Source organism: Chelon labrosus (genome assembly GCF_963514085.1).
Source record: "Chelon labrosus genome assembly, chromosome: 23".
Taxonomy (NCBI): Eukaryota; Metazoa; Chordata; class Actinopteri; order Mugiliformes; family Mugilidae; genus Chelon; species Chelon labrosus.
Window position 1 is genome coordinate 2,410,846 of NC_140356.1, and position 27,833 is coordinate 2,438,678.

The 27,833-nt window shown below is 42.4% G+C and overlaps 1 protein-coding gene across 1 annotated transcript; it reads left to right on the forward strand.

Annotated features, from left to right (window-relative positions):
- The first annotated feature begins 658 nt into the window (after window positions 1–658).
- podxl (podocalyxin-like) lies at window positions 659–27,829 on the forward strand. Its single transcript, XM_084573849.1, has 8 exons — window positions 659–1,809; window positions 14,508–14,930; window positions 16,154–16,770; window positions 16,887–16,916; window positions 18,987–19,119; window positions 19,209–19,255; window positions 19,382–19,501; window positions 19,911–27,829. The coding sequence occupies exons 1-8, from the start codon at window positions 1,776–1,778 to the stop codon at window positions 20,100–20,102; spliced, it is 1,596 nt and encodes a 531-aa protein (XP_084429975.1). The 5' UTR covers window positions 659–1,775; the 3' UTR covers window positions 20,103–27,829.
- Window positions 27,830–27,833: the final 4 nt, after the last annotated feature.

Here is a 27,833-nt window from a genome sequence, read left to right on the forward strand (position 1 = left end):
ATCACATTACAGCCTGTTTAAAGCTGAATTACCGTTTTTTACAACCATGGACCTCATTTCTGACATAAAATATGATCTTTTACTCACCCATATAACTTTGGTGTCATTTGGAGCCGTTCGGACGATATTTAGATCCAGCGGAGCACCGCGTATATCCATATAGTGGGAGTGACTGGGGCACCGAAACGCAGCCTCTAAATAACACATTATCTGCCGCGAAACTCGTTCATTTCACCAATATTTTGTTATGATACGCTAGTGCTATTCCCCGAGTCCAGAGTTATGCAGATAATGCGTTATTCAGATTTAGTCTCTGTAGCAGTAGGTGGGGTAGATATGTTTCCTAAGTAAAACCCAATAATAAAACACTATTCTCTGGGAGATTTTAAATGAAATGTTTTAAAAAATTCTAACACACTGCATTCATAAAGCGCTGTGTGTGTGTGTGTGTGTGTGGATAAGTCCCACTCTCAATATGCAGCGCTTTTACTTCCAGTCAATTAGGGCTGTCAATAAATACATCAGTGGTTTCAGCAATGCAAAGTGACACGAACAACCCAAATACTTTATCCAGTCAAGGAAAAAAAATAATTTCGGTCCAGTTTTCTTTACCTGGCAACTGGCAAGAAACAGAGGCACAGTTTGGAAAACAGTATAAAACCACATTTTTTCATAATTTTAGTGGATGGAAGGAGTTTTCATCCAGGTGGTTGGACAAGTCTTTGAGACTTCTTGACAGACCTTCAGAGGAACAGTGAATATTTTAGTGTTTTTTAAATATCGTCACTTAATTGAGCTTAGGAGAAATCACCTGTTAGCTCAAACCAGACAAGCACTGCAGCTACAGTGACACACAGATACACCGTGGTGGTCACGACCCAGCAGCATCCTATTGCAGCTTAATCTTTACTTGTGGATGCAGTTCCTTCAGGCCTGTGACTGCTGAGCAAACAAAGCGATATATTCGAACAAGAATAGATATTTGTGTCTATTTGTGTCTTGGTTACAAGCCTCGAGTCTAAGGTTCTGCTGACAAAACAAGAGCCCATTTTAGCCTGTATTTGACTGAAACTGCTGAACCATGGAAGGACATGCTGTGGTGCGCTGACTCTGTGAATATAGGCAAAGCTTTCCCTTGATCAAATCACATCGGCACTGATGTGACTTCACCCCTCGTCCTTGAGTCATGGACCATTTTTGGAATGAATAAAAACCAGAGGAACACATTGTCTCACAGCTTCCTTTGTTATTCAAAGTGTCCCGGACAGCAGTGAGCCCAGAGCTGTGGGATTGGACCAGTCTGGGTCTGCCCCTGCTTCTCATGATAAGGGAGGCAGGGCCGTGCTCCTGGTCTCCAAACAGCTCAACACTTTGCTGGAGAGAGGACTGACTGAGCATAATACAGCACAGAGCCACTGTGGGAGAGAGAAAGAGAGAGACACTGAGGGACAACAGTGCAGCCAAGGAGACCACAGAAACACTCTTCCCCCAAATCCCCAACTCTGCAGAGGGAGCGAGAGAGGGGCGAGAAAGAAGCAGCAGAGACAAACAAAAGCATTCTTGGCTTTCAGTTTTAAAGAAGAAAAAAAAAAAATAACAATACCCGGGGCGAGATCATTTACCCCGGATACAAATTCAAGGAGAAAGGCGTGACAGCACGGCATCAGCCTCGGCTTTATCATCAGAGCAGCATCTCCTGCCACAAAGTGAGGGATCGTAGCGCTTCGCTGCATGAAGGATAAATCTGTCTGGGAGAAGAAACGAGCAGAAACAGGATGAGGGCGATCACGTGGCTGCTGCTTACACTCAGTGAGTACAGTTTCAAGTTAAATACGTGCACCTGGGATTGGAAAAAACTGTGTGTCCCTGCAGGATTTTAATTTTTTTTTATTTTACACTCATTATATATGTGTCTATAAATGCATGTGCGTGGAAGAATGTGTCTGTGAAGCATCACTTCAGAGCAACAGGTGTGTTGCACTGCAGTTTAGAAGGCACTTACTGTCAAATAAAAGTTCTCGTAATACAAGAAAAGTAAATTTACTTTATGTAAAACTAACTTAGTAAAGTTATAGTGCTCATTACGCTGCGATGGAAGAAGTATTTTAAGCACCGCACCCTTGCATTAATGAAAAAATAATCCATTAAATCCATCCGTTCTCTGGGGTGCTTTCAGGTGCCAGGTGATGGATTTTTAAGCCTTTAAATTTTGACACCTATGCTTTGTAGTTTGTGAATGTCATGAGATTTATATGGGAACGGCAGCTTTATCATTTCAAAATTTTATTTTCAGTAGATGACCTTTCTCTTTTCACATTGACTCAAAACACAGAGAGAGAAATGACTTCAGTGAACTTTGTCTTGTCTTTAAAGCGCTGATCATTTTGGATTGGTGTAGTTTCCCCATGTTATACATTTTATAGTACATGTACTCTAACTGAAATCATGGTGGCATAATCTATTATAGACAGGGGATCCTTTCAGTGAAGACAATTGAGTGCACAAGTTGATCAAAGAAGCAAAAACATCCCAGACTATGAGAGATGGGTGACACCTGAGGAAGAGCACTGAGCTTGGAGCCAAAGTGCAACCAAAGTTGCCGCAAGTTCAAGCTTTTGTTAAAATCTTTCTGCCTCTTAGCGCCTCCAGTTGAACACAAATTGATTCCATTTCTGCACTGATATCTGATGAACAGTTTTCCTTTGTTTTCAACTGAAATCTTCAAGAAATCAGTCGTAAGCCCGTCTAACGGCACAGTAAGACTGCTAGCTGGAACATCTGCCCCTACACCCGCAACTCTCCCGCAGTTAAGGATTCTCCAGTGCTCCCCCCCCCCCCTCCTCCAAACACACAAACACGCACACAGAAGAGCGAGTCCGCCAAAAGCTTCACCCAGAGACACACAAGGAGCCTGAATAATGAAGCGCACCCCTGACCTCCCTCCCTGGCTGAAAGGCGAGGAAAGTGTTTTCTTTAATTATGCACCTGCCTCTCTCTCTCTATCACCGCTGAAGTAGGTGGATTTAGACGGGAGGCTTTATTTGTGTAGAAAAAAAAAAAAAAGAAGCGCTACACAGGCCCGAAACTCCGTCTGAATGCTTTCACAACTAAAAATAAAAGCCTGAGAAGTTTTTCTGCGTGTGAACCGACATCTGTGTGTGTTTGTTTAACGCTCAGTTATCACGGGTACCTGTGAGAGACTGAGTACATACAGTTTAATATATTTCTAAAGAAAGCGGTTAGTCAGTTTTTCATGCTCGACTTTTGTTTTTTAAAAAAGCTTAAGATCAGTGGTGAAGTGCAGAAGGCTAGATTAGCATGAATCCATTCACATGTCACCATGAAACCAATTGTAGTACTTTTAGCACAGGTTATCTTACATATCTTTATTTTATTTAAGCTCTTTGGAAAATACACCCGCTTTAAACCATTGTCATGTGTATAAATATAAAAGAAATCTTCATAAATCCACAGCCAGTCGCTTAGTTGGCTTAGCTTAGCATGAAGAGTGGATGCAGCCTTCATCCGTTTACTTCTTGGCCGAGAGAAAAGCAGGACTCTGAAGTACTTGGGGTTTGGAGTGAACAAACAAGATATACCACGGAAGTTTAAGAGGTGCTAGAAGGTGAGCTAGCTAAGGAGGTAGCTAAACTAAACAGCTGCTGTATGTAGCTTTACGATTAGTTAAAACAGTGTTGATACGGTCGTCAAACTAAGAAAGAGAGTACACAAAATTCTCTAAATTTTAAACTATTAATCAAAAGTGAATTGTATTTGTGTGGAGTATTGTGGTATTCTTTGGCCTCTATTGAATTCTGAATACAAAGAACAAGAGAGACCAAATCAGAGTCTTTTTCTAGTCCAACGTCCAGTCCAGGAAGACATGACAAGGGTGAGACATAGGCTAGTGTTCTCTGGTTTTTGCCTCAGCATGAGCTTGCTAGTTTGTTGTTTAGTCAAAAAGACGTAATACTGTTGAGTCATTTTCAAGTATTTTGCTTCGATTTCAACTTGAGTCTTGTAATCGTTACCTCTGTAGCTAGGTTTCCATTCAACCTCAGAGCAAATGTTAGCACAATTCCAACACCATGCGAAGACAGAAAAGGTTAAATGGAGCCCATTTCCATCCACCGCTGTACAAATATTATGACCACTGTGAAAAGAGGGCGTGACGGGATGGCGCACTTGAAGGAGGTTCAGCCAAATCTCAAGAATTTGGAAAACGTGATGGGAACAAACCATTTCTGGTAGTGTCACAGTCGATAAAAGATGACTGTTATGTTTCTGTCTGATTGCTTGAAGATGATGTCACTGCTTGAATAAATCAGTTAAACCCTGGAGTTTAGGAAGACGGACAGTATCACTAATCAGTCCCCTCCAGGACTTCCTAACCCCTACGCAGAGCGTCTTCCTTGTGCTTTCACCGGTTCGCGACTTGTCCGTTTCCTACAAGATAACAGGCAGTCGGGGTTCCTGGCCTGTCCGGACACCAGTGACCGGGAGAAGCACTGTCTGCCCGGTACACTCGTCTAGTGTCTGATCGACGGCCGGCATGGGAGTGAAAGGAGAAACAATAGGAATGAGAAAAAAAAAAAAAAAACTTTATCTACATCCCCAGTTCCAATAAGGGTGTGGCAGCAGGAAGAAAGCTTTGAGCCTCTGAGTTGTTTTAAGCCACAGACGCCTGTTTACTGAGTTTTTGTCACCATTTTGAAGATGTTGTTCTATTCTAAGGGACAGTGGGATAATTGTGATATTTTTAATTTTGTAGTAAATGGCCAGAGTTCGTAATTTGGCATATATATATATATATATATATATATATATATATAGATGAGAAGTAATTCTGACATATTTGCAAAAAGTAAATTTGTGTTTCAGCAAGTAGTTTAATATTTAGCTGTGAGGGTGTAGTGTGCTCCTTGAAGGTGACTGAATGAAATATACTCCACCTCAGTGCATTTTTAGTTTTCTACCTTGTGTTTTCAAAGAACCTCTCATTTTAGAAATATAGTATTCCATATGAACGGAACATAATAATTAAATCAGCTTTGTGATGCTCATGTATGCTTTAATGCACCTCCATGTAGACCTTATTGCTCCTATTCACAAAAAAAATTAAATAAAATCTCCTATGTTTTTTTTTTTTTAGATAAAGATCGATGACACTTTTAATTGTAAAACCAGAGAAATTGTAGAACCAGAAAAAAACTGCGGAGCTTAAATACCCTGAAGGTGTGAGGCACCCTCTGTAGGAACTGTGTGTACTCTCCAGATGTGCTGGATCTTTTTAAGCCAGGCATGGTTGGCATGTGGACGCAGGTTTCCTTCAAGGAGGAACCTCTACTCTCTGTAAAGCCGAGCGTTTCATCACCGTCCGATGCTCCAGATAGAGCCGCTCACCTTCACCTCTGCTGTAACCCCATACTCCCTCCCTCTGCAAAGCATGCCACGCTGGAAACCCAGGTGTCCATTAATCAGCTCTGTGGCTGGTACCGTCATGGACCTCTCTCGCCTCCTCCTCCTCCTCCTCCTCCTCCCCCTCTCATCATCTTCTCCTCCCTACTGTCTCAGCACTCTTTCCATCTGCCTCATCACATTGAGTGAACTCCCCTCACTTCTCAGTTTTCAGAAAAAACATGCAACGGCTGTTGCTCCATTAGCTGTGAGATGATGCATGCCCGCACACTGAGCCCTTTCTGATGACTGGTTCATCCAAGGTATAAAAAACACATTTGTTATATGGAATAATGAAACATTTTGTGTTTCAATATATTACATTTGTGCAGCAGTTGCTCTTGGTGTACTGACTTAAGGTTAACATTAGGTTTGTAACTTATGGCTAGCTAGATAGCTTAGCTATCACAGTCTATCAGTCTACTACCTTTCTAAAATCTTCTGTATATCCCTTAGAAACGCAGCAAAATACTCAACTGAGGTTTATATATATATATGTAACCAAGTAGGATAAGATGCAACCTCTGCTTTATTTAACTAGCAAATACACTACATAGCTACTTTAGCTACTTTAGCTAAGTTTTAGACAGTTACATTCTAATTTCGTGCATAATATTTAACCTTTATCTCTCTAATCTAGGTCAAATATGGTTCATTTTCCATTCATTTTCACTTCACCTTTTAAATCTTATTTGACATAACAAAGTAAATTTGTAGCTTCAGCTAAGCGGCTAAGCTAACAACAGTCAAAAACCCTCCACACTGTCAAACTGTCAAGCACATAAGGGTGGCAATATCTTTTCGTTATTATCATTGCACTTTTCCTGACTTTCCTGAGGGACTTGACTATACAGTAGTTTGTAATGAAACTGATGACAAATGAATGTGGTTGTCCTGCTACCAAGTGAACACCAAAGCTTGACTTTTGGTAGTTTGCTAATAACACTGTATTATCACAGATGGGGGATCCAGCATTTGGTTCGACAGAAAGAAAGTCCTACTGCCACGGCTGTCTAATATATACAGGTGTTTTGATTTATTTATTTATTTTTTGTCTTTTTTCTTTTTTAATTGCCATAATTTAATGACCATCTGCTATCACAATGGTGTGTCCCATTCCCCCTTTTTACACTATTTTGAGCCCTCATGAATACCGTGGCAGCTGCAAAAACAGCTGAAGTGGTGTCAGAAATGCTAATGATTCAGTGATGGCATCAGACTAGAATTCTGAAATTTCAGATTAAGACAGGGGTGTCAAACTCATTTTAGTTTGGGGGCCACATACGGCCCAGGTTGATCTCAAGCCGGCCAGACCAGTAAGATAATAGCATAATAACCTATAAGTAATGACAACTAAAGACTTTTTCCTCTGTTTTAGTGCAAAGAAGAACAAGTAAATTTGGAGAATGTTTACATTTAATCCTTTAAACTAAATTAATTTCTTAAGAAAAATAAGTGCGCTTTGGACACATTGCTGCCTGCTGTTTAGTCCTGGGTCACGCTGTTGTGTTCTGTCCCTTCTCTTTCTAAAACAGTGGACAAATTCTGTGTAATTTTTGCACTTTGCAAATTCATGCTGCGGGCCAGATTAGACCCTCTGACGGGCATCTTTTGGCCCGCGGCCTGTATGTTTGACACCTGTGGATTAAGAGAACCCAGACCGTCACTACCTGACTGCAATATTTCCTCGGTTTGAAAAGTCAGACCACATGCAGGCAGTACTGTCTAAAAAAACTGACCATTTCAGAGGTGTTGGGTTGGAAAAGTCTCAAGACTGTAATAAGAACAGAATTCTGAATCGTGTTCAATTTTTATCAAGGATTAAGTAGATTTATGTTCTAAATCTGACAGAGTAGCTTTACTTTTTTCTACCCTGTTGCTTCATTTATATCTGAACAGCATCATAGTGTTGTGTACGTAGGTCTTTGTGTGTGGGTGTGTGTGCGATAGCGGGGTGACGGAGCGCTAACATTGAACTTTTACCATCGGTGCACCCCACAGCTTGTATAAACACACATACCAGTCTGGTTTCCAAGGACAGGGAGTGTGTTGTTGGCAGTTAATGTGTTAGAGTGTGTGTGTGGTCAGTCATTTCCATGTGGCCGTTAGATTTACAGCATCTCAAACCCCTCTTCGCTTTCTCTCCTTCCACCCCCCACCCCACCCTCTCTCCTCCCTTTCACTTGTCTCTCTTTTATTCCTGCCGAGTGTTTCTTGCATTCACGGCTCCTCACCTCCCTTCACTAAAGCGCACAATGTAAAGCAAAGACGCCTCCCGTTCCTTCCTCGCCCTCCCGCCCCAATCAGCCCACCACAGTCCCACAGCGAGCTGAAATACCTCTCTCAATAGGGCACGGATGGGGGCTGCCTAACCCTAAAAGGCCCCGGCTGCAGCAGGGGTTTTGCAAGGAGGGAGTGGCCTGTCCTTGCATGGCTGCACGTGGGGGCCGGAGGGGCTTTTGTGTGGGCTGTCACCAAGCTAACGGGGCGACTTTGTCCCGCTGGTGCTTTGGAGCGACAGCTACATTTATTTATTTACTCTCCTCCGTTTGGCTAGCACAGTGCACATTCACGCTCAGACACACATCAGACCGGGGTTACAGTCGAGCTGGACGGATAACTGGCTGGACAGCTCACACACACTTCAGCTTGTTGCTGGTCTAATCTCTAAATCCGCTTTGTGGCTTTCCGTGTACAGCATACCATATTCTAGACTACAATTTGTTTAGACAAAGTGGAGACAGTTGGCAATGCCCGAGCCCTGGCATCAACCCCATCCAGCACCTTTGGGTGAAAAGGGACTGACCACAGGGCCTCAACGTCAGTGCTGCATTAGAGCTCTTGTGACAACAGCAGAGAGTGCAATAACGCAAACTCCACTGCCTCTCCTGCACATCTTCTCCCTGTTTCACTCTGTGTGGGGCCTTGTTCCTCGGGGCATTTATTTACAACACGGCACTCACAGGAAGGGAAAACCATTCATCCAGCCGTCCACACTGCCATTCTCCTTTAATGTGCAAGGAGGTTCTCACACTGAACCGGATTGGGCTGACGCCCGCCGGACTCAAACAGCGGGACCCCTGCAGGGAGGGCAAGGAGACAGAAAGTACCCTCTGACCTCCCCAGGCCCTCCACTTAGTGTCAGTGAATAAGTCAGGTTCTAAAGGTTCCCTAAAGGAGCAGCTTCAAAGGTAGATTAGGTCTCTGTGTGAGGATACGTTGTAGCTCTGATGCAAATAGTCCATTCCTTATTAATCCTCTAGACTCCTCTAGACAGAAAGAGTGATTAATGTGCTGCAGAGTGATGCATAAAATCAATAAATTAACACCAGACACACTCGTCTGTGCGCTGGTTCTCAGCCAAAATCTCTCTTATACAGGAAGTAATGTGTTTCTGGCTTCTGATTACTTTGGAACAAGCTGAGGAAGAACTGATAGCTATGTTGTGCTCACATCAGAAGGAGCTTTTCACCACACTAAGCTACTGTATACCATCGTTTATATCCAAGTACAACCGATCTTGCAAGCAGAGCAATGACATGAAAAAAGTCACTGTCAGTAAGGAGACAGGTAAACTTTCATACCACGGTTGTTGTTTTACGTGGATGTGGCTCAACTGGTTTCCTTCCAAGCAAAAAAAAAATGTTGCTCAAAAATGGAAGTCAGACAAGGTCCCAAATCATAGAAGCTGTTTCCTGACACTGAATCGAGGCCAAGTGGTCAGGGAAAAGGACAGCAGGTCGGTTCTCACACCCTCCGCTGTAAAAATGAGACATAGTGTACATTCAGGCGGACGGAGGGAGCGTTCTGGGATCAGAAAGGTCAGGAAGCTGTGGAATTAGACAGAGGAGGTTTTTTCAAAAAGTAGGTAGTAACATCTACAGATACATTATTAAAGGTGTACCTGCAGGAGAAATGTTGGAAATGCAGCTTATCAACATCTTAAGCTGATAAATAGATTACTAGTTACTTGTGCTTCTGCTATACTGTATTAATACCCAAATGCACTGATCAGTCATGACATTATGACCACCTTCCTAATATTGTGTAGGTCTCCCTTGTGCCTCCAAAACAGTTGGGACTCATCAGAGAATGGACATGGGCCTTCTGAGGGTGTCCTGTGGTGTCTGGTAACAGAATGTTGTTAGTGGGGGCCTTTGGGTCCTATGGGTTGAGGGGAGGGGCCTCTGTGGATCATCCCACAGATACTTAATTGGGATCTAGTGAATTTGGAGGCCAGGTCAACACCTTGTGCTGTTCTTCATGTTTTTGAGTTGTTCCTAAAGCATTTTTGTGTGTGTGTCTGTATCAGGCTGCATCCTGCTGGGGATGGCTGCTGCCATCAAGGAGTGTCATTGCTATGGGGTGGGGGTGTCTGGTCTGGTCTAGGTGGGTGCTACATGTCTAAGTAACATCCACATGAATGCCAGGTCCAAAGGTTTCTCAGCAGAACACTGAATTGCCACAATTACCTGATAGGTGTATATTATGTTCTTGAACGGGCGGTTCATTAACTGACGTGCAGTGCTCAATGAAATGCCACATATTTGACTCTCATCCATAACTTCCTGTCTTTCTCTACTAATTTATCCAATAAAAGGCCACAAAACCAAATTAAAACAACAGCCGTGACTGTGCCTCAGGAGGTAGAGAGGGGTCGTGTTCACGTGCTGAAGTGTCCCAGAGCAAGGGGCTAAATGAGCAGATGTTACCTCTGGTGAAGGGTATAGATGAGAAAAGCTGGATGGACTGTACGTTTATCTGACAGACCATAGCTGGGCTGTGTGTGTGTGTGTGTGTGTGTGTGTGTCTCAGTGTGTTTTTCTGGAGGCTGTGTGGCGAGGAATGCGTGGGCGAGGTAAAAACAGCCTGGGTGCTGATAACAGCGGGACCAGTGGGTGCTGTCGGCCACTAAGAAACAGATGCGTCTGTGACAGTTCAGGTCAGCGGAGGTCATGCCAAAACAAGACAGCAAACCTATTGGGGGGGGGGGGGGGGGGGGGGGGGGCTAAGAGGAGGACGAATGTGAGAAATTGAATCTGGAGGCGAGGTGTTGGGTTGGCTATCCAAAAAATATCCAAAAATCAGTGCATCAGGATACAGATTGGAAATCCAGTTAGTCATCTGGTAAACTCAGGAAGTCAGTAAAGAAGAAGAAGCTGGTTAAAACAAAGCCTATCTGCCTTCAAACAGCCCCAGAGCAGTGAGCAGCATATTAACACTCAGCTCAATCAAAGTGGCTCCTCTGAGTGGACAACTTTGACACTGTGACTCTTAGTAAGAGCATGGAGGGCAGCAGGCTGAAGGCTGATAAGTGATGTGTCTGTGCTAAACGGAGAAAGGACAGACTCGGCTCTACCAGGCTCCAGGAGCGAATTCTTATCTTCCTAATGCTGCATTCACATGCGGTGGGAATTGTGCATTTGAAGGTTTCGTCTTTTTGTCAGTTTGTGGAATGTCATTCAAATCAAATCTCAAAAGTCTTAAAGTCTGAAAATTTGATCCGAGCATGCCACAGAGAATAACTTTTTTTTGTTGCCTTATCTTGGAATGCAAAAAATCTTTAAAATGTACTTTGTAATATAGCTTAAGAATTTGCTGTCATCAGTTGCTGCCACAACCGCAAAAAAAACCCCAAAAATAAACACATAAATACATTTTGCGATATTCTTAGTTTTAGTAATGTCAGCACATTTATCCAAAGACCTCTACTGGGGTTCAAAAGCTATTGAAAAACACCTCAGTCAGTACCGCGAATGCCACAGTTTATTTAGATTTAATCTCACAAGCACCCTCCTGCTACCCATAACATTAAAGTGGAACCCAATAAATTCACTGTTTCTTCCTGTTTGAGTTACGCTTGCCAAAAACTACACCGTCCCGCTGTTTTAGGGTTTTACTGGGCATTTGTTAAAAATAAAAAAACATAGATAATATGTGGATTTACAGTATGAACAAGTGAGTTTGGGGAATGCAGCTACTGAGGGGGTACGGATGAAATTATGAGAGGTCAACCAACAAATAGTTGATTTTTTTTTTTCCTTTTTGTTGTTTTTCCATGATTAGATAGATATATTCATTAAAAGCAAATACAGGAATAGAAACATTACCAGGACTATCCGCCAACCAACATAACCCAACCTTTCCAGACTAATTACCATGACATGTCAACTATTGCACAAACATTACACACTGCATAGACTTACATGAACAAGGTAAAACTAGACTGAAATGCGAGCACTTTTTAAAGGGGAACTACTGTTTTTTACAACCTGGACCTTATTTCTGGCATAAAATACGATTGTTTACTCACCCACATAACTTTTGTGTCGTTTGTAGTCAGTCGGGAGATATAGATCCACGTATATCCATATAGTGGGAGTGACTGGGGCACCGAAATGCAGCCTCTAAATAACGCATTATCTGCCGCGAAACTCGTTCATTTCACCAATATTTTATTATCGTACCCTAGAGCTATTCCCCGTTGAGTCTGGAGTTACTTGTTATCATCATCCGGGGTCTGTAGATTGACCTACAGACCCTGGATTATGTCTTCTGATCTGGATGATGTCATCTCTGAGCGCCATGTGCACCCGCGACGGTCGGCTTGTTTACCTGTAATGCTTACATGTTTACCTGCCCGGATGAAAGACAAAGCCTACATAAAAGTCCTAAAGCTGCAGTACCTCAACTGGCCACTCGGGGCTGGCCCAAAAAAGGAGTCAATTCCAATAGATCCCATGTTTACAGCCTGGGGCAAGTTTTAAAGCATTACTTGTAATTTGGCTATTATTTTATTTTATATTTCTTACATACATACACCAAGGTTGTGGATAATAAAGGCCGTGGCCATTCTGAGTGACGGGCAGGTGGTGTAGCACGATGCTAGCTGTCTGCCAAGATGTCATGCATTTATGAAGTAGGCAAGAGTCTGGCAAAGTCAGGCACTAAATGTTGACAGCCGGAGCTGAAGGAGGTGAGGAAGAGTGTGAGGGAGGCCAGTTGGAGGAGGTCAGGCATCGGAGGGGGGTCATGGAGTCCGGTGAGGATTGTTCGAAAAAACAGGCGGTGGTCACGGGCGTGGTGCCTTCGAGTTTATTGTGTGCAGCATCCTGTCTTAGTCGCTATAAATAGGGAAACACAAGAAGATTGAGAGCTGGGCCAGAAGCTCACAGCTGCTTCTACAGCAGGAAATCCAAAAGCAGAGAACGACACTGCTTGGACCCCAGAGTGGTCCTGCCTTTGAAAAAAGCTTCACTAATCAATTTTATAGTAAGAATATATCAAGTGGCTATGCACATTGTGACAAACCCAGTGAGAATTATTTTCAAAATGTGCAGTTTTAGCATCTTTATGTGGAATGTTGTGGTTTACTGAGCTGTAGCCATGACTGAGGCATTATGTCTTTGAGTTGTATGTACATATCAACTATAGACTGTAAAAAAAATGGACAATGCACCCCCCACTATATTTTTTTTCCTACTCCTACAGTCCTAGACTCACTGAGCGGTCAATGGCAGCCGTCAATCATCGTGATGTCACATCCCGTTTTCATAGCATCAAATAACATGGAGGGGGTGGAGCTTATGACCTCTATTGCAGCCAGCCACCAGGGGGAGCTCCAGACTTCACTTTTAAAGGGGCTGTCCACTTTTTTTTTTACAGTCTATATGGTATGAACTCATACCATCTCAGGAACGCAAAGTGGGAATTTCTTCATGTCTGGCCCAAACAATCACTTGAACTAAAAAATAAATTAATTAATTAAAATCATGATCTTCTTATGACAACTTCTCATCACACAACTGTCTAATAGGATTACATTATGCGGTGATTACATTATATACAAAAATTATTAAAGGTTAGCTTCACTGTGACGTCATAGTGTTCTGCAAAAATATGTTTATTTTTTCCATCAAGTTTTCCATTATATATTAGTCTAGACAGACAGAAATGTTGCCTGCAATTTGACTGGTTGGCGGTCATAGAAGCAGTAATTCTAAATTTCCTGTGTTGACGCAGCACTTCAGAGCTATTTTGAGAAAAATCTTTATTATACAAATATTGCCTATATGCTGCAATACACCAAGCTGACCATTGGCTGTTTGCCGATATGGGGCCGAGTTTCTGCTGTGTGTCCCACAGCTGGACCTGTCGGCAGACTTTTAGCTAATTCAGCATTTTGATGAGTAAGGGAGTGAGATCACACTCCCTTACACACACAAATTAGCGCAGGAGAAGAGAAACTAGAGTTACAAAAGTAACTGACATAAGTGCATCCACAGAAGACTCATCTGGATTTACTCCTTCATCTAATATGAACATTCAAATACACAAATATTTACAATATACATATATTTTTTTAACAACTCGATCATCTACAATTAATAAATGGTAGACCAACTGATCGGCCAGAGTCAGGAGAGGCCAGTTTTGTATAGCATTGTCCTAGCCTCCTAGCTAATAGTAGCTTTTCCATTTTTGAACGACAAATACAAAAATCTTTATTAGTGTATATTATATGCTCAGCACCAAGAAGTAGTAGTTGCATATTTAATTTCATTTCATTTTGAATTATTTAATAAGAATAAGAATAAGAAAAACCTTTATTAGTCCTGCAATGGGGAAATTGCAGTTCACATCAGCTTACAGAAAATGCAGAATAAAAAATAACAAGAGCAAAAAAAGTAGCTATAAAAGATAAATAATGAAATAGAATTGGATAGAAATATTGCACAGATTGAATTGTAATATTGCACGGATTGAATTGTAAAATATTGCATAGACTGGTGTCATGTGCCTTTACTTAAAGGGATAGCAGTTTGATCCCCAGCACATGGACTTCGTACCTGGGGTGTACTTGAGCAAGACAATGAACCAAATACTAGAGGTTTATGACATTTCTGCATGTATGAATCTGGCCCCTCTCCCCAAGTGGCCAGTTTTTGAAGAGTTTTTTTAATTTTTTTTTTTTATTTGCATCCTTTGCCATTGACTGGTTTGTTTTCATGGCATTTATTTAATAATGTCTCCTGTCTTCTCCTCCTTAGGTTTCCTACTTCACAGTGTCTCTTCTGAAACAACGTCTGCTACACCAGATCAGACAACGTCTATTGCCACAACTGGCGCGGCTGCCCCGCCACAACCTGCCAAAGTCACACCTGCACATTCAGCCATTTCTACTACTAGCAGTCCTTTGACTAAGGCAGGGGAACAGTCAACTGTCAGTCCTAGCCCCTCAAAGAGTGAAACCACCCAACCACCAATGACCACTAAGACAAACACCTCACCAGCAAAGACTACATCTTCTGATGACAAACACACAGTACCCACCCAACCAATTGCTGCTACCAATGACAGGACAATGGGGCACAACAGTGCTACCACTGCGCAACACACAATCACAAATGCCCCCACAAGCGCGCCTGCTCCTATAACACCCACCACGACAGATCAAAAAAACAGTGACAGAGGTAAGGGCTGTTCTTTGTCCACTATATCTCTGTAAACTAAGTCTGTTAAAGAGTGTGTAAGGTTACTCATCTGGAGGAACATTGAATAGACAAGGACCCGGTATATACCCTGTATATAATAACCCTGTAGATGCCTACTCAACAGAGTAGACAATAAGTTGGAGTAAGCTCAAACGCTATGAAAGTTGAAGCCCCAACAAATACAAATATTGCCTATATGCTGCAATACACCAAGCTGACCATCGGCTGTTTGCCGATATGGGGCCGAGTTTCTGCTGCGTGTCCCACAGCTGGACCTGTCGGCAGTCTTTTAGCTAATTCAGCATTTTGATGAGTAAGGGAGTGAGATCACACTCCCTTACACACACAAATTAGCGCAGGAAAAGAGAAACTAGAGTTACAAAAGTAACTGACATAAGTGCATCCACAGAAGACTCATCTGGATTTACTCCTTCATCTAATATGAACATTCAAATACACAAATATTTACAATATATATATATTTTTTTAACAACACAATCATCTACAATTAATAAATGGTAGACCAACTGATCAGCCAGAGTCAGGAGAGGCCAGTTTTGTATAGCACTGTCCTAGCCTCCTAGCTAATAGTAGCTTTTCCATTTTTAAACGACAAATACAAGCTGCTGTCTCTACTAAATCTATTTAAGTGGATTGCAACTGCAAGTCCAAGTAAAATTAATTGGGAATGTTAATGTTCATTCATTGGTAAAGCCATAAATATGCACAAGCAGATTATCCAGGTAGAAAATGTCTACGGATAATATAATTAACTCAGTTTTTACTACCTCAGCATTTCTCAGAGCTTTGGAAACTATCCCAGGACTAGGACTTGACTGTAGACTGGTTCTAGGAAATGCTAATTAAACTAACCACACTTGTAATATATGTTACCACAGAAATGGGTTAAAACATACTCTGTATTTATGATGTTTTGATGCAGGTGTCCATGAGTCTTGGTTGCTACCATCAGCTGTAAATGCTTTAGTCCATAACTGAAAAAGGTGCTATCCAGCGCACAGATAGTTAGTAGTTTGCTGGATAGATTCTCGGTGTAGCATTCCTACATTTAACTTTAATCATGTGATAATCGTGAGTTTCATTGTTGCCTTCCAGTACAACTTAAGAAGTGACTCAGCTGTCTCTGGCTCTTCATGGTTATCTGAAGATGTTTACTCTTGTCATGTTATTGCTGATTGAAGGTACCAAGGACCTGACTGCGCCAAGCAATAAGCCAGCAACAGCCACCGCGACGACGCCCAAACCGTCTGGTGCTACAGAGGCCACAACCACCAAAGCTAAAACCCCAACCACAATCGCCACCACTGCCAAACCCACCCCCACCACCACCGCCAGCACCCCCACCGCCAGCACCCCCACCACTGCCGGCCCCACTGCCGGCCCCGCTGCCGGCCCAGCCGCCGGCCCAGGTGCCGGCCCCTCCACCGGCCCAGCTGCCGGCCCCGCCGCCGGCCCAGGTGCCGGCCCAGGTGCCGGCCCCTCCACCGGCCCAGCTGCCGGCCCAGCTGCCGGCCCCGCCGCCGGCCCAGGTGCCGGCCCAGGTGCCGGCCCCTCCACCGGCCCAGCCGCCGGCCCCGCTGCCGGCCCCGCCACCGGCCCAGCCGCCGGCCCAGGTGCCGGCCCCGCCGCCGGCCCCTCCACCGGCCCCGCCACCGGCCCAGGTGCCGGCCCAGGTGCCGGCCCCTCCACCGGCCCCGCCGCCGGCCCAGCTGCCGGCCCCTCCGCCGGCCCAGCTGCCGGCCCCGCCACCGGCCCAGCTGCCAGACCCACCGTCTTACCGCCTCAGCCAACGTTGACTGTAAGCACTAATGTAACAAAGTGGCGTAGATATAATGAGCATGTTTGCTTGCCTTTACTTAAAGAGGAATCACGTCAATCATGCCTTTAACTGACATATTTTTTTTTCCCCTGCAGTATTCGTATCCTGTACCTGGTGGACAAGAGGTAATATTTTGCTTTTTTGTGTGTGACCTTTTTTCACTCACGTAAACAATATAAGTGACAACAAACAGTTCCTTGCCTGACTCACCACGTCAAGCCTCTGCTATTGTCCTGTCCGGGAGAGGCAGGGCCACACCCCTTCCGCTCATTTATCCACTGCCATCAACCGATGAGACCTTAAGATGTGACGTTTGATGCAGCAGAGCGGAAGAAAAACAATGTTGCATTCATCTTAGTCATAGTAGTCTTAGATGGCCTCTTTGTTTCAGCCTGGGCTACCACCTCAGTTCGGATTTTAATGACAGACAAAATCCAGTCCTGGCGCCTGAATAGAATATCTGTGTAACATTGTGCAGAAGAAGAAGAATGAATTAGAACTAAATGACATGTTGAATAATGTTACACCATCGTGTCTTTTTATGGTTCAATAGCTTACAGTGGCTTATAGTCTCTTTTAGTTGCCAAAACATGACCTGATAAAGAATTGAACTTTAGTTTTTGTGCATTTATACCATACACTGTATAAAGATGGACAGAACAGCTCCTCAAAAGTGAAGCCAAAGCAAGTAGCGCTCCCCCTGGTGGCTGGCTGCAGTATAAGTCATAAGCTCCACCCCCTCTATGTTAGTGGATGGGACTTGGACCAAACTAAAACACTAAAATACACGTCAAATAAAAGAATTTCAAGGATGGTTCTGTCATTTTAGGTAGTTAATATAATACTGATGCACACTCAAGTGTCCATTTGTCTGTTAAATTAGTCACTTAGTTGACGCTATACAGTAGAAACAGGATGTGACATCATGATGACTACAAGTTGCCATGCCAACCTCTCCCTGAAGCACTCAGAGTGGAATAAATTAAAGTACAGTGTATAATGCAACATTTCCTTGTAACTGGTGGAGGTAGAGCAGAGCAGTAACGTCAATATGGTCAATGTAAGGAAGTGGGGACGCATTGTCCATATTTATATACAGTCTATGATTTATACACACGTCAGTTTTCCAAGCATATCAAAACTCTCTGGCAGGTCCTGTCTTAACATAGCCTGGTTTAGCCAGACTCAAGTGTTATAGGGGTCATTTGGATTTCATTATGGAGCGTGTTTCAACCAAAACATATAAAACAAATACCTCTGCACGCAACTGGATAGTCCTACAACCAGTCAGAGCCATTTTGTTGTGAACATATTCAACATCATGGCGCTCAGATATGACGTTGAATTGCTATAACTCTTCTGTCCATAAAATCTACCCAAACGATTTGATTGGCCCAGGAAATCTTTGCCAGAATGTATTCAGCTCCTAAAGGAGCAGTTGCAACACAATGGATTTACAGGGACACTGAAAGGAAGGACAACGCCTCACAGTGCTTCCTTCTCTTTTCTGAACGTGCTACGCTAGCTAACAGTTCAGTAAAGTACACTATCTGCCCGGCTGTAAACACCCAACCTGCATATCCAAAAACGTTAAGTGAGGGTGAGTGGCGAAACACCTTCAAGAAGCTCTACAGGTCCAGTTGAACGTTTCTGGATATACCGTGACCTGGATGACTGAGAACCTTCAAAGACATACGCGAACGTTACCAAAGCTATTAACATTGCATCTCTGAGCGTTCTATTGGACGTTTAAATAAATAGTGACTGATCAGTTGTTCATATTTCTGCTTGAGACTGAAATATAATAGCAACATCGACTCACAGAATGACAGTTTCCACCGCTGGAGGAGGCTCTGGGTGGATCTCTCAGCCATCCAGACTGTGTTTCCAGCAGCAGGACAGGAAGCAGTGAAGCCTGCTGTTTACAAAAAAAAAAAAAAAAAAAAAGGATTCCAGTCACAGGGTGGAAAGAGTGTCTTAGTGGGAACCTTTCCTGCCTTTCACTAGTTTCCTTTGTTCCCACACCTCGTTCATACACTCTCTCTCTGGCAGCTGTGCCCTTCCATAACGTACCAAAATAATCCACACATCACAGCACAGGAAGACATGACCTCAGCCGTCACCTCTGACCTTTTGTGGATCACTGATGTATAATTGTGTGGATTCATTTTACCCATTTGTCATTTCACCTTCAGAATAAGGGAGACAAAGACCTGGCAGAGGTGTGCCAGAAGCTGATGGTCAACTGGAAAAACGGAACCTGCACCCTGACGTTCACTCGCAACGGCGACGCAGTAGAATTTGCCCATGTGGAGATAACTGGGCAAGGTGAAACAGCCTCCTCCCCTTATGAGAGACACATTTATGGACTTTTTCTTTTTTGAATTTTTACAATTGAATTGTACTTTATCTTACAGTAAATCCCGACCGTGCAAAGGAGCTTTATGACAAAATCATGGAAGAGGTAAAGTGCAAACATTTTTATCAAGCTTTCTGAAAAAGGGTTTAGCAAATGCTTTACAGGCTGAATATGCAGAAAGAAATCATCTCTCATCATAAATACAAGATCTCTTCTCGTCTGTCCCACTAGAAGAAACCAGACAGCAAAACCCTGATAGCCATCCTGGCCTCCTGTGGAGCGCTGCTCATCATGATTGTCATTCTTGCCGTCTGTGCCTCCCACCACCGCAAGCCATTCAACGAGAACCAGGTAGGCAGATCCCCAAATGTACAGATATGAACACATTTTCAAAACTTATCCTATCACTTATTTTACATTATGTATACTGATCAGGCATAACATTATGACCACTGACAGGAGAACTAAATAACATTGACCATCTTGTGACAATACAATGTTCTGCTGGGAAACTTTTGGACCTGGCATTCATTCATGTGGATGTAGCACCCACCTAGACCAGACCAGGCACCCCCACCCCATAGCAATGACACCACAGGACACCCTCAGAAGGCCCATGTCCATTCTCTGATGAGTCACAACTGTTTTGGAGGCACAAGGGAGACCTACACTATATCAGGAAGGTGGTCATAATGTTATGACTGATCAGTATTGGGATTACAAATGCACGCTTTTAGAGCCACTGTACTCCTAATCGCAGCAACACCTGACGGAGGAACTGCACACGGTGGAGAACGGCTACCATGACAACCCGACGCTGGACGTGATGGAGGTGCCGCCCGAGATGCAGGAGAAGAAGACGGCGCTGCACGGAGAGTTCAACGACAGCTGGATCGTGCCCATCGAAAACCTGAAGGAGGACTTCCCGGACGAGGAGGACACCCACCTGTAAGGACGAGCCAGGACAGAAAAGAAGGAGGAGAAGAAAACAGGAAAAGGTGACAGGACCAGCCACGGCAAAAAAAAAAAAAAGAAGCAAAAGAATCCCCGCTCTCATCTTTCCTGACCCTGCAACCAAACAAGTCCCATAGAAATACATCCGATAGAACAACCGAGACTTTGAATGATTGCTTGATGTGGTCCTGCTGCAGTTTGGAGCAATAGAATCAGTCAGTGGCCATGTGGACATACGTTGAATGATAAATCAGCTCAATGTGTTTCTACTGTTGCAGTTTTATACAAATATTTGATATGCTTGACTTCCTATAGAGCACAATAATAATTTAGAACACATAATTGTAAGATCTCATAAAGTGCCTCCTCTTTTAATGAGATGTACACAGGCACCTGTAAATATTGTATTTTTATATATTTTCTTGCAAGCGAGGAACGAGCGGGGTGATGGTGCAAACTGATCCCTCAGCCACCGGAGGAGGAGGAGGAGGAGGAGGAAGAGCAGAGGTGATGGCAACGTCAACCACCTTCTAGAGTTACTAACTTAGATGACCTCAGGATGCTTTAAAGCATCCTGGTGATTTTCCACACTGTTGTTTTCAGGCCAGAGGGAGCTGCCACTACAAGTGATATAAAGGCTAGTACAACTAACCTTAATCATAAAAGACCTGCCCATAAAGAGGCTGCTTAAAACACATGGGTCAACAGGAATTAGACAGTTGAGTTGGTTTTAATCCAAAATCCCACATATCATGAGTGGACGTTGTGTTGTTGTCATGTGATTAACACAGAAATCAAAAGCAAATATAGTTACTCGGAAGAAATCCCTCAGAATTCTTTAAAAAAAACAATAAATATTGAAATTATTAAAAATTCATTTTGAAATTTAAAGGTTCATTGGGGTTAACCGGTTACTTTTAACTGGCATTTTAGCATGCCGCAGATCAAATCGCTTCCTAGCAAATGCAAATCAGGAAGGAACCCATTCAACTTTTGCCCTCAGTCAGGTTCCTTCAAGCATGGATGTATTAAGCAGAACAGGATGCGTGACTCAAAGGGGGCACCCTAATCGCTAGTGTGTGAGCCAAGTAAGTTTTCCAGCTTTCAAGCTGCACACGGGCACATGTGCATTAGTGTCCGCCCCCCTCATAGAGTTTACAATGTGACAGCTGGAGGTGTTAACAGTATTATATACATCTATTTTATAACGTGTGTTTTTTTATTTTATTATTGTAGTACTTAAAGTGTCCACTGGAGGGAGAAATTGTGGCACCATATGAGCCCTTTAATACATCCATGCTTTAAAAGTAACAAACTCAGGAGATTCTTTAGCCCGGAAGCCAGACCAACTTTACCTGCCCACAATTTGTTTTGTCCGAAACGGCTCCCATTGGGAACCGATTATGCTCCTGCAATCAAATCATTTGTATATTGTAGCCTGTAAGCTTGACAGTTTGGGTAATAATTTTACTACTCACCACTGTGTCTACTTCCAAACACAATTGGCTAATCTAATGTCTTGTTTTACATTTATTCTATATCTATTCAAGCGTTTCACCCGTTGGACTGTACAATGCAATTATTTCTGATTAGAGCAACATGGGATTATTATATTATAACCCAAATTAACAACAACCGACATTTCGCACTTGTAAAGCTTTCCTTAGAGCCAGGTGCAAAGCAGGCAGTTTTCTGTTTATAGAAACAATGCTAACTCCTCAATCAACGGCAATCCTGGTCTGATGCCGATTTTGTGCCACGCTGTAAATAGCAGTTTTTTGTTGTCGTTTGTTTCGCTGTTGGAGGAGTGATCTTATGGTTTAAACACTGGGCATTAAACCCTCTTGGGAGATTCTGAACACTTATAATTCTGTTTTGTTCAGTCTAATACTCATCTTCCATTTACACCAGTTAATTTAATATATATTTACTTTCACCTATATTTGTATATATAAGTGAATCCATCACCTCGGGCACTCCACTTCCACTGTTTTTTTTGTTTTCTTTTTCTGTGTGTGTGCGCGCGTGTATCACTTTGTATTTTTGTCCACCAAAGTGTGTTACCAATATTTTATGTATTTATTGTGTTCGTTTGCTACTAGGCAAACAACAGGGGTCTGACACACTGGAAAATGTAAATTTCGTACGGCCTTGGCCGTCATGTTGCTGTACACGTTCACGTTTGCAAATAAAGGAAGCCTTTTCCACTTGTGCGGTGTTCCTACACACAGCCACCAGGGGGCAGAAAGGCCACAAATACAGCAGTTAGGAAAACTTGAACAAAATACAATCTTTATTCATTATATACATTACATACAATGCAATACTACAAGGCTTTCTACACATTCACTGTATCCACAGAGTAGTGCTTACTGATCTGAGAGTACCAGCCTTAAAAACTCCTGAGTCCCACTCAAGGCTTGAGAGACGGGCAAGATGAAAACAGTGAGGAAATTAAAGTTTCTACACAGCGGACAAGGCTGTGTGGAGAATATTAACCCTAAATTAGCAAAAAAGAAAAATATTTGGCATTGTGGGTTTCCTTTTTTTGTCTGTTTTTTTTTTTTTGATAACAAAAAGGTGCGTTCAATTTATCTGCTGTAACAGCTTCTTTTTTTTCCTCTCCTTTTCCTGGCACAAAACATAAATGCTACGGCAAGCGTGATGAGCCCGAAATATCGTCCCTCGTGGAGCTTTTACGCTTATTGGCTCTGGAGATTCTTTTAGAAGATGATCGTATATTTGTTTCCGTTTGGTGTGTGACAGCGGAATACATAAACGAGCACGCCGCCATCATCTTCCTCCATCAAAACAACACAAAGTAATCGCATATTTGGATGAATTGTTACAGGTTTTGGAAATCAAACGTGTCTCCAACCATTGGGGCGCTTCTTCTAGTCTCTCCTCATGCTGATAGTAGTGAAAAATATTAGTACTAATATAATGCATGTACTCGGATGAAATCTGCTCATTAGGGAACAGCGGGATTTAGTAATGATGATGAAATGACAGTACATGACATCCTGAGGGGGTGGTTTACATAGAATACTATAATGCACTTAATGGAAAGTTGTTTGTCGTAGGTTAAATATGATGATTACTCTTTGAAATACATGATAAGAAAGTGAGAAGTCTTCACTGGGTGCAGAGCACACCTAAAGTGTCTCTTCAAGCAAGTTTTATGGAAAAAGCTCATGAGGGACAGTTAAAGGACCATACCATGTTTTTTTTTTGTTTGTTTATCCGTTTGTTTCAGGCTATTTGCTACATATCATCCTTTGCCGAGCTTCACCTTTTGGGAAATATGCTTCCTATTTTCTTTAAGAGATCCGCTGAGATTATTCTCATACCTGTATACTAAATCTGTAGCTACTACAAGCAGACAGGTGGTTCACATTAGCATAAATTAGCATAAACAGTGAAAGGGGTGTCACTGATTAACATGATTCATCTGTACAAAGTTTACAAATGAAGAAACAGTTTTACAAGGGGTTGTACATTGATCTAAATGTTAGCCGTTGTTGTCTCCCTGTTGTCAGTCTTTTTGCTATGCTATGCTATGCTATGCTATGCTAACAAGCTGCTCATGGCAGCTTCATATTTAGTGCACATGTGTGGTGTCAATCTTCTCCGCAAGACAGCTAGAGCATAGATAACCCGTCGCACTGAAGATGCCTTTTTCAGATTTTCTGACATTATTGTTTCAAGTCTTCAAGTCTGACAGCAAATTTTCACAGCATATTAAAACAAAATCTAACGGATGTCTCGACAGCAGAACAAACTGAAAAGGCAACAGTCTGTGGTCAGTCAAAGCAAGACCATGACCATTTTTAACAAAAAGCTCTATTCTTGAGCACACCCTCACTCAGTTCTGTGCTCTCTTACAGATCAGATTGCAAACTTTTCTTCCTAAAGCTGAGGTTAAATTGTGGTTTAGCATGTGCCTATCCCCTCCCCCATTTGTGGCGTAGAAACTTTAACGTTTTCTTTGTGTTGTGACAAAAAGTGAGATATGGCATTTTGCGTTAAATTGGCTTATGGGGTTTTTAAGGACCAATAAGGATTTATCTGTTAGAAAAACAAACAAATTACTTGGTCTACGATGTGATTGCATGCACGTCATGCAATTTCTGAGATCGCAGTTGAGATGAAACCATGTTTCCACTGAAAGAACTCAAAGTTCCAGGTATGTTTCTTCACCTTTCATAAAGTCAGGGGAAACTACTTTCCACAATATTCTTTTTAAAAAAAACAAAACAAAAAAAAAACCTGCAAACATGTCAATTAATTTTTTGTCCATTGTGCTTTGACACAACATAATGGAGCTACAGAAGAAATCATGATAGATGGATCATAAACACAAGGCCTTGAAATGCATTTACTCATTTTGTTGTCCTTGTTTGTCCTACTTTTTTTTTTTTTTTTTTTTTTTTTAGTACTGGTGTACAACATTGAGGTAGTAAAAATAGTCGTCACTTTCCTTTCTATGTTAGCTGATTAATTTGCCCAATCTTTGCAGGTATATGAAATGCAGAAAACAAAAGTCTGAAATGCTTGGAAAGTTCTTAGACGTTAGCCTCTGCAACTGAAAGTTCCAGGGATACTTTGGTGGAAACATGGCTAGAAGCTAAAGGTTATGGTATATTGCTTGCAGTTGTGACGTTTAGGGTATAAAGCTGCAAAACACCATTATGGTCCTTTATTTCCAAATAAGTTCATCAACTGTAAATCATTGTCCATAAAATGTCTCTCAAGAGGGACTCATAGGCTAACTACTGACTGATCTTAAAGGCTCAATTAGCATCTACAACTCAGGGTGAATTTGAGAAAATAGTGTTGAATATGATTTTTAAATGTTCCAACAACCAACTCTGCGCTCTTGTTAAAATGAGCTAATCATCGCCTCTGCCTGTCCTTAATATTCCTCAAGTTCATAAATAGAAACAGCATTGATACTGTACAATACAGACAGCTTATCTACAAATTGTGGTTAACAGTCGCAGTAGATGTGCCAGAGTCATTTAGTGTTCTGAAGTATCACAGTTGTTATAGACATAGTACTGGAAGAGACAATCATTTCACCTGACTAGTGAACACTTCAGTGGGATGCTAGTCATAATGTTTCGGTCTATGCCTGACTGTTTGTCCCGGAAGACAACAGGAGAACTGACAGAGTGAGTGAGAGGTAAGCACCAGTGGACATGAATCCAAAATCCTCCAACATGATTTGGTGACAGCAGAGATAAACATGTTGATTAAAAGCTTGGGCCGTAAGCAGGGACATGGTCCTGCAGCCAAACCCCTTCTGAATACACTCCCTACTATTCCCCACAAAATGCCCACTATCCTGCCAGAGCTACTCTTCTGTAGCTGGGCCTTGACTCTGACCTTTGACCTCACCTAACCTGGTAGCCTATCCGTCTGCTATTTCATCATCCTGCCTTTTTAAGAGAGGTGACACCCAGCATGGGGTGCACCTTGCTCAGCTGAACTACAAACCAGATGTTTCACACTCAAACTCTGGGGAAAATTACACCAATCAGCCACAACATTAAAACCACTGACAGGAGTACTAAATAACATTGACCATCTTGTGACAATCCAATGTTCTGATGGGAAACTTTTGGGCCTGGCATTCATGCGTAAGTTACTTATACATGTAGCACCCACCTAGACCAGACCAGGCACCCCAACCCCATAGCAATGACACTCCTTGATGGCAGCAGCCATCCCCAGCAGGATGCAGCCTGATACAGGAACACAGAAAAAGCTTGCTTTAGGAGCAACTCAAAAAAAACATGAAGAACAGCACAAGGTGTTGACCTGGCCTCCAAATTCACTAGATCCCAAACTGATCAAGTATCTGTGGGATGATCCACAGAGGCTCCTCCCCTCAACCCATGGGACCTAAAGACCCCCACTAACAACATTCTGTTGCCAGACACCACAGGACACCCTCAGAAGGCCCATGTCCATTCTCTGATGAGTCCCAACTGTTTTGGAGGCACAAGGGAGACCTACACAATATTAGGAAGGTGGTCATAATGTTATGCTTGATCGGTGTTAGTACAGTTGCATCTTTTGACTGGTGTCCACAAAGAACCCTAACATATCTGCCTAGTGTTCTAGAGGAAAGAAGCCCAAAGCAATAATAATCCACAGAGACTGATCAGTCGATTTAGGTTTGCTGTGTCAGCTGAAAGGAATTTGTCTCTGGTACAAATTCCTTGCAAGCTGTTTATAATTATTATTATTAGTATTATTTCTAATGCCATGGCCACTGAGAACCTCTGAAAAATGCTTTTTGTAACTAGACAATATAATTTTGCACCTTTGATACGGGTGTTTTTTTGCAGTCAGTCAAGCACGTCAGTAATAAACACCAAGTAAAGAGTAAGCTCAGTGAAAGATCACAGACCAGAATGATTTATGTAGCCAATAAATGAAGACAGATGGCTACTCAGTGAGAACTTGATTTCAGATTGGCTCCATATTTGTGTTAACTGTGGATGTCTAAATCCATGGCAAGAAAAGCTCTGGGGAATTTAAACAGAATTGAGTCAACTGACTCGTTGTCAGCTGCAATAATCAATTAGTTTGGATCATTTTAAAGCAATGGATTACACACATTCGTTGCACAACTTTCTTCAGTTTCATTTTGTTCTTGTGCCGGGGTAAACATTTTATAACAATTTATAGAGCAAACCACTCAGATTATTAAAAAAGAAAAACATTTTAGCACATCAAATTTGCACAGTTTTTTTTTTTTGTGATATTTAAAGCTAAAATAAAACCACTTTTAGTCAACTTAATTTTCTCGGTAAGTTGTCCTCGTATAAGTGCGAGCTGGTAAGTTGGTTCCGTGACGGTACAAGATGAACACGGAGGCAAAGAACCTCTTAGGCTGCTCTGGGATTTTAAGAAAACAAAAGATAACACCCTGTACTCTCAAGGAACCTCTTGTCAACACGCCAGCACAAACACAATTTTCCCACTCTGCTGTTAAATGTCAAACTGGGTGACAGCCACCAGCACTTAAATCGCACGCCCACCTCAATCGTGTTAAATTCTTCTTAGTAAGTACTGACGAGTGGTAAATGTAGAGCCAGAAAGTTGCCGTATGTGCACCCTGACTTCTTTTAATAAAGAGGGACAATAAAGAATATGATTCCAGCAGAGAGCATGTTCTATTCAGGAAACTTTGGAAAAAAATCCTCTATGTATATTTACATATTCTGTACACCATTTAACCACTTAGAATTAAATTATAGTCCAATAATTACTGAGGAAAGAACATTAACTTCACCTTGTATCAGTCCGTTTTACAGGGATAACAACCAAAACCAATATAAATGTATATTTAGATATATTAAACTTTATCTCATAGAATCATTCCTCTACTTTTCCTACAACACTATTAAAATGGTTGACGATTTTTGCATGTGCGCAGCCGTCATGATCATAAATAGGGGCATGTTTATAGAAAAGCAAGCAAATGAAATCATCAAGCCAGGGACCTCCTAAACTTCTGCTGAAGAGATGCTGAAAATGTGCTAAAAGAAGAGAGGGGATGCGAACAGGAGACACTGACCTGTCTTCAAACTAATAAATTATTTGGACCTGAACTTTTACAACAGCTGGCCTCAGCAGACGTCATCTCACCATCTGGTTAGCTCCGAACCTGTGGATGGACGCCGGTGCTTGATTGGGGGGGGGGGGGGGGGGGGGG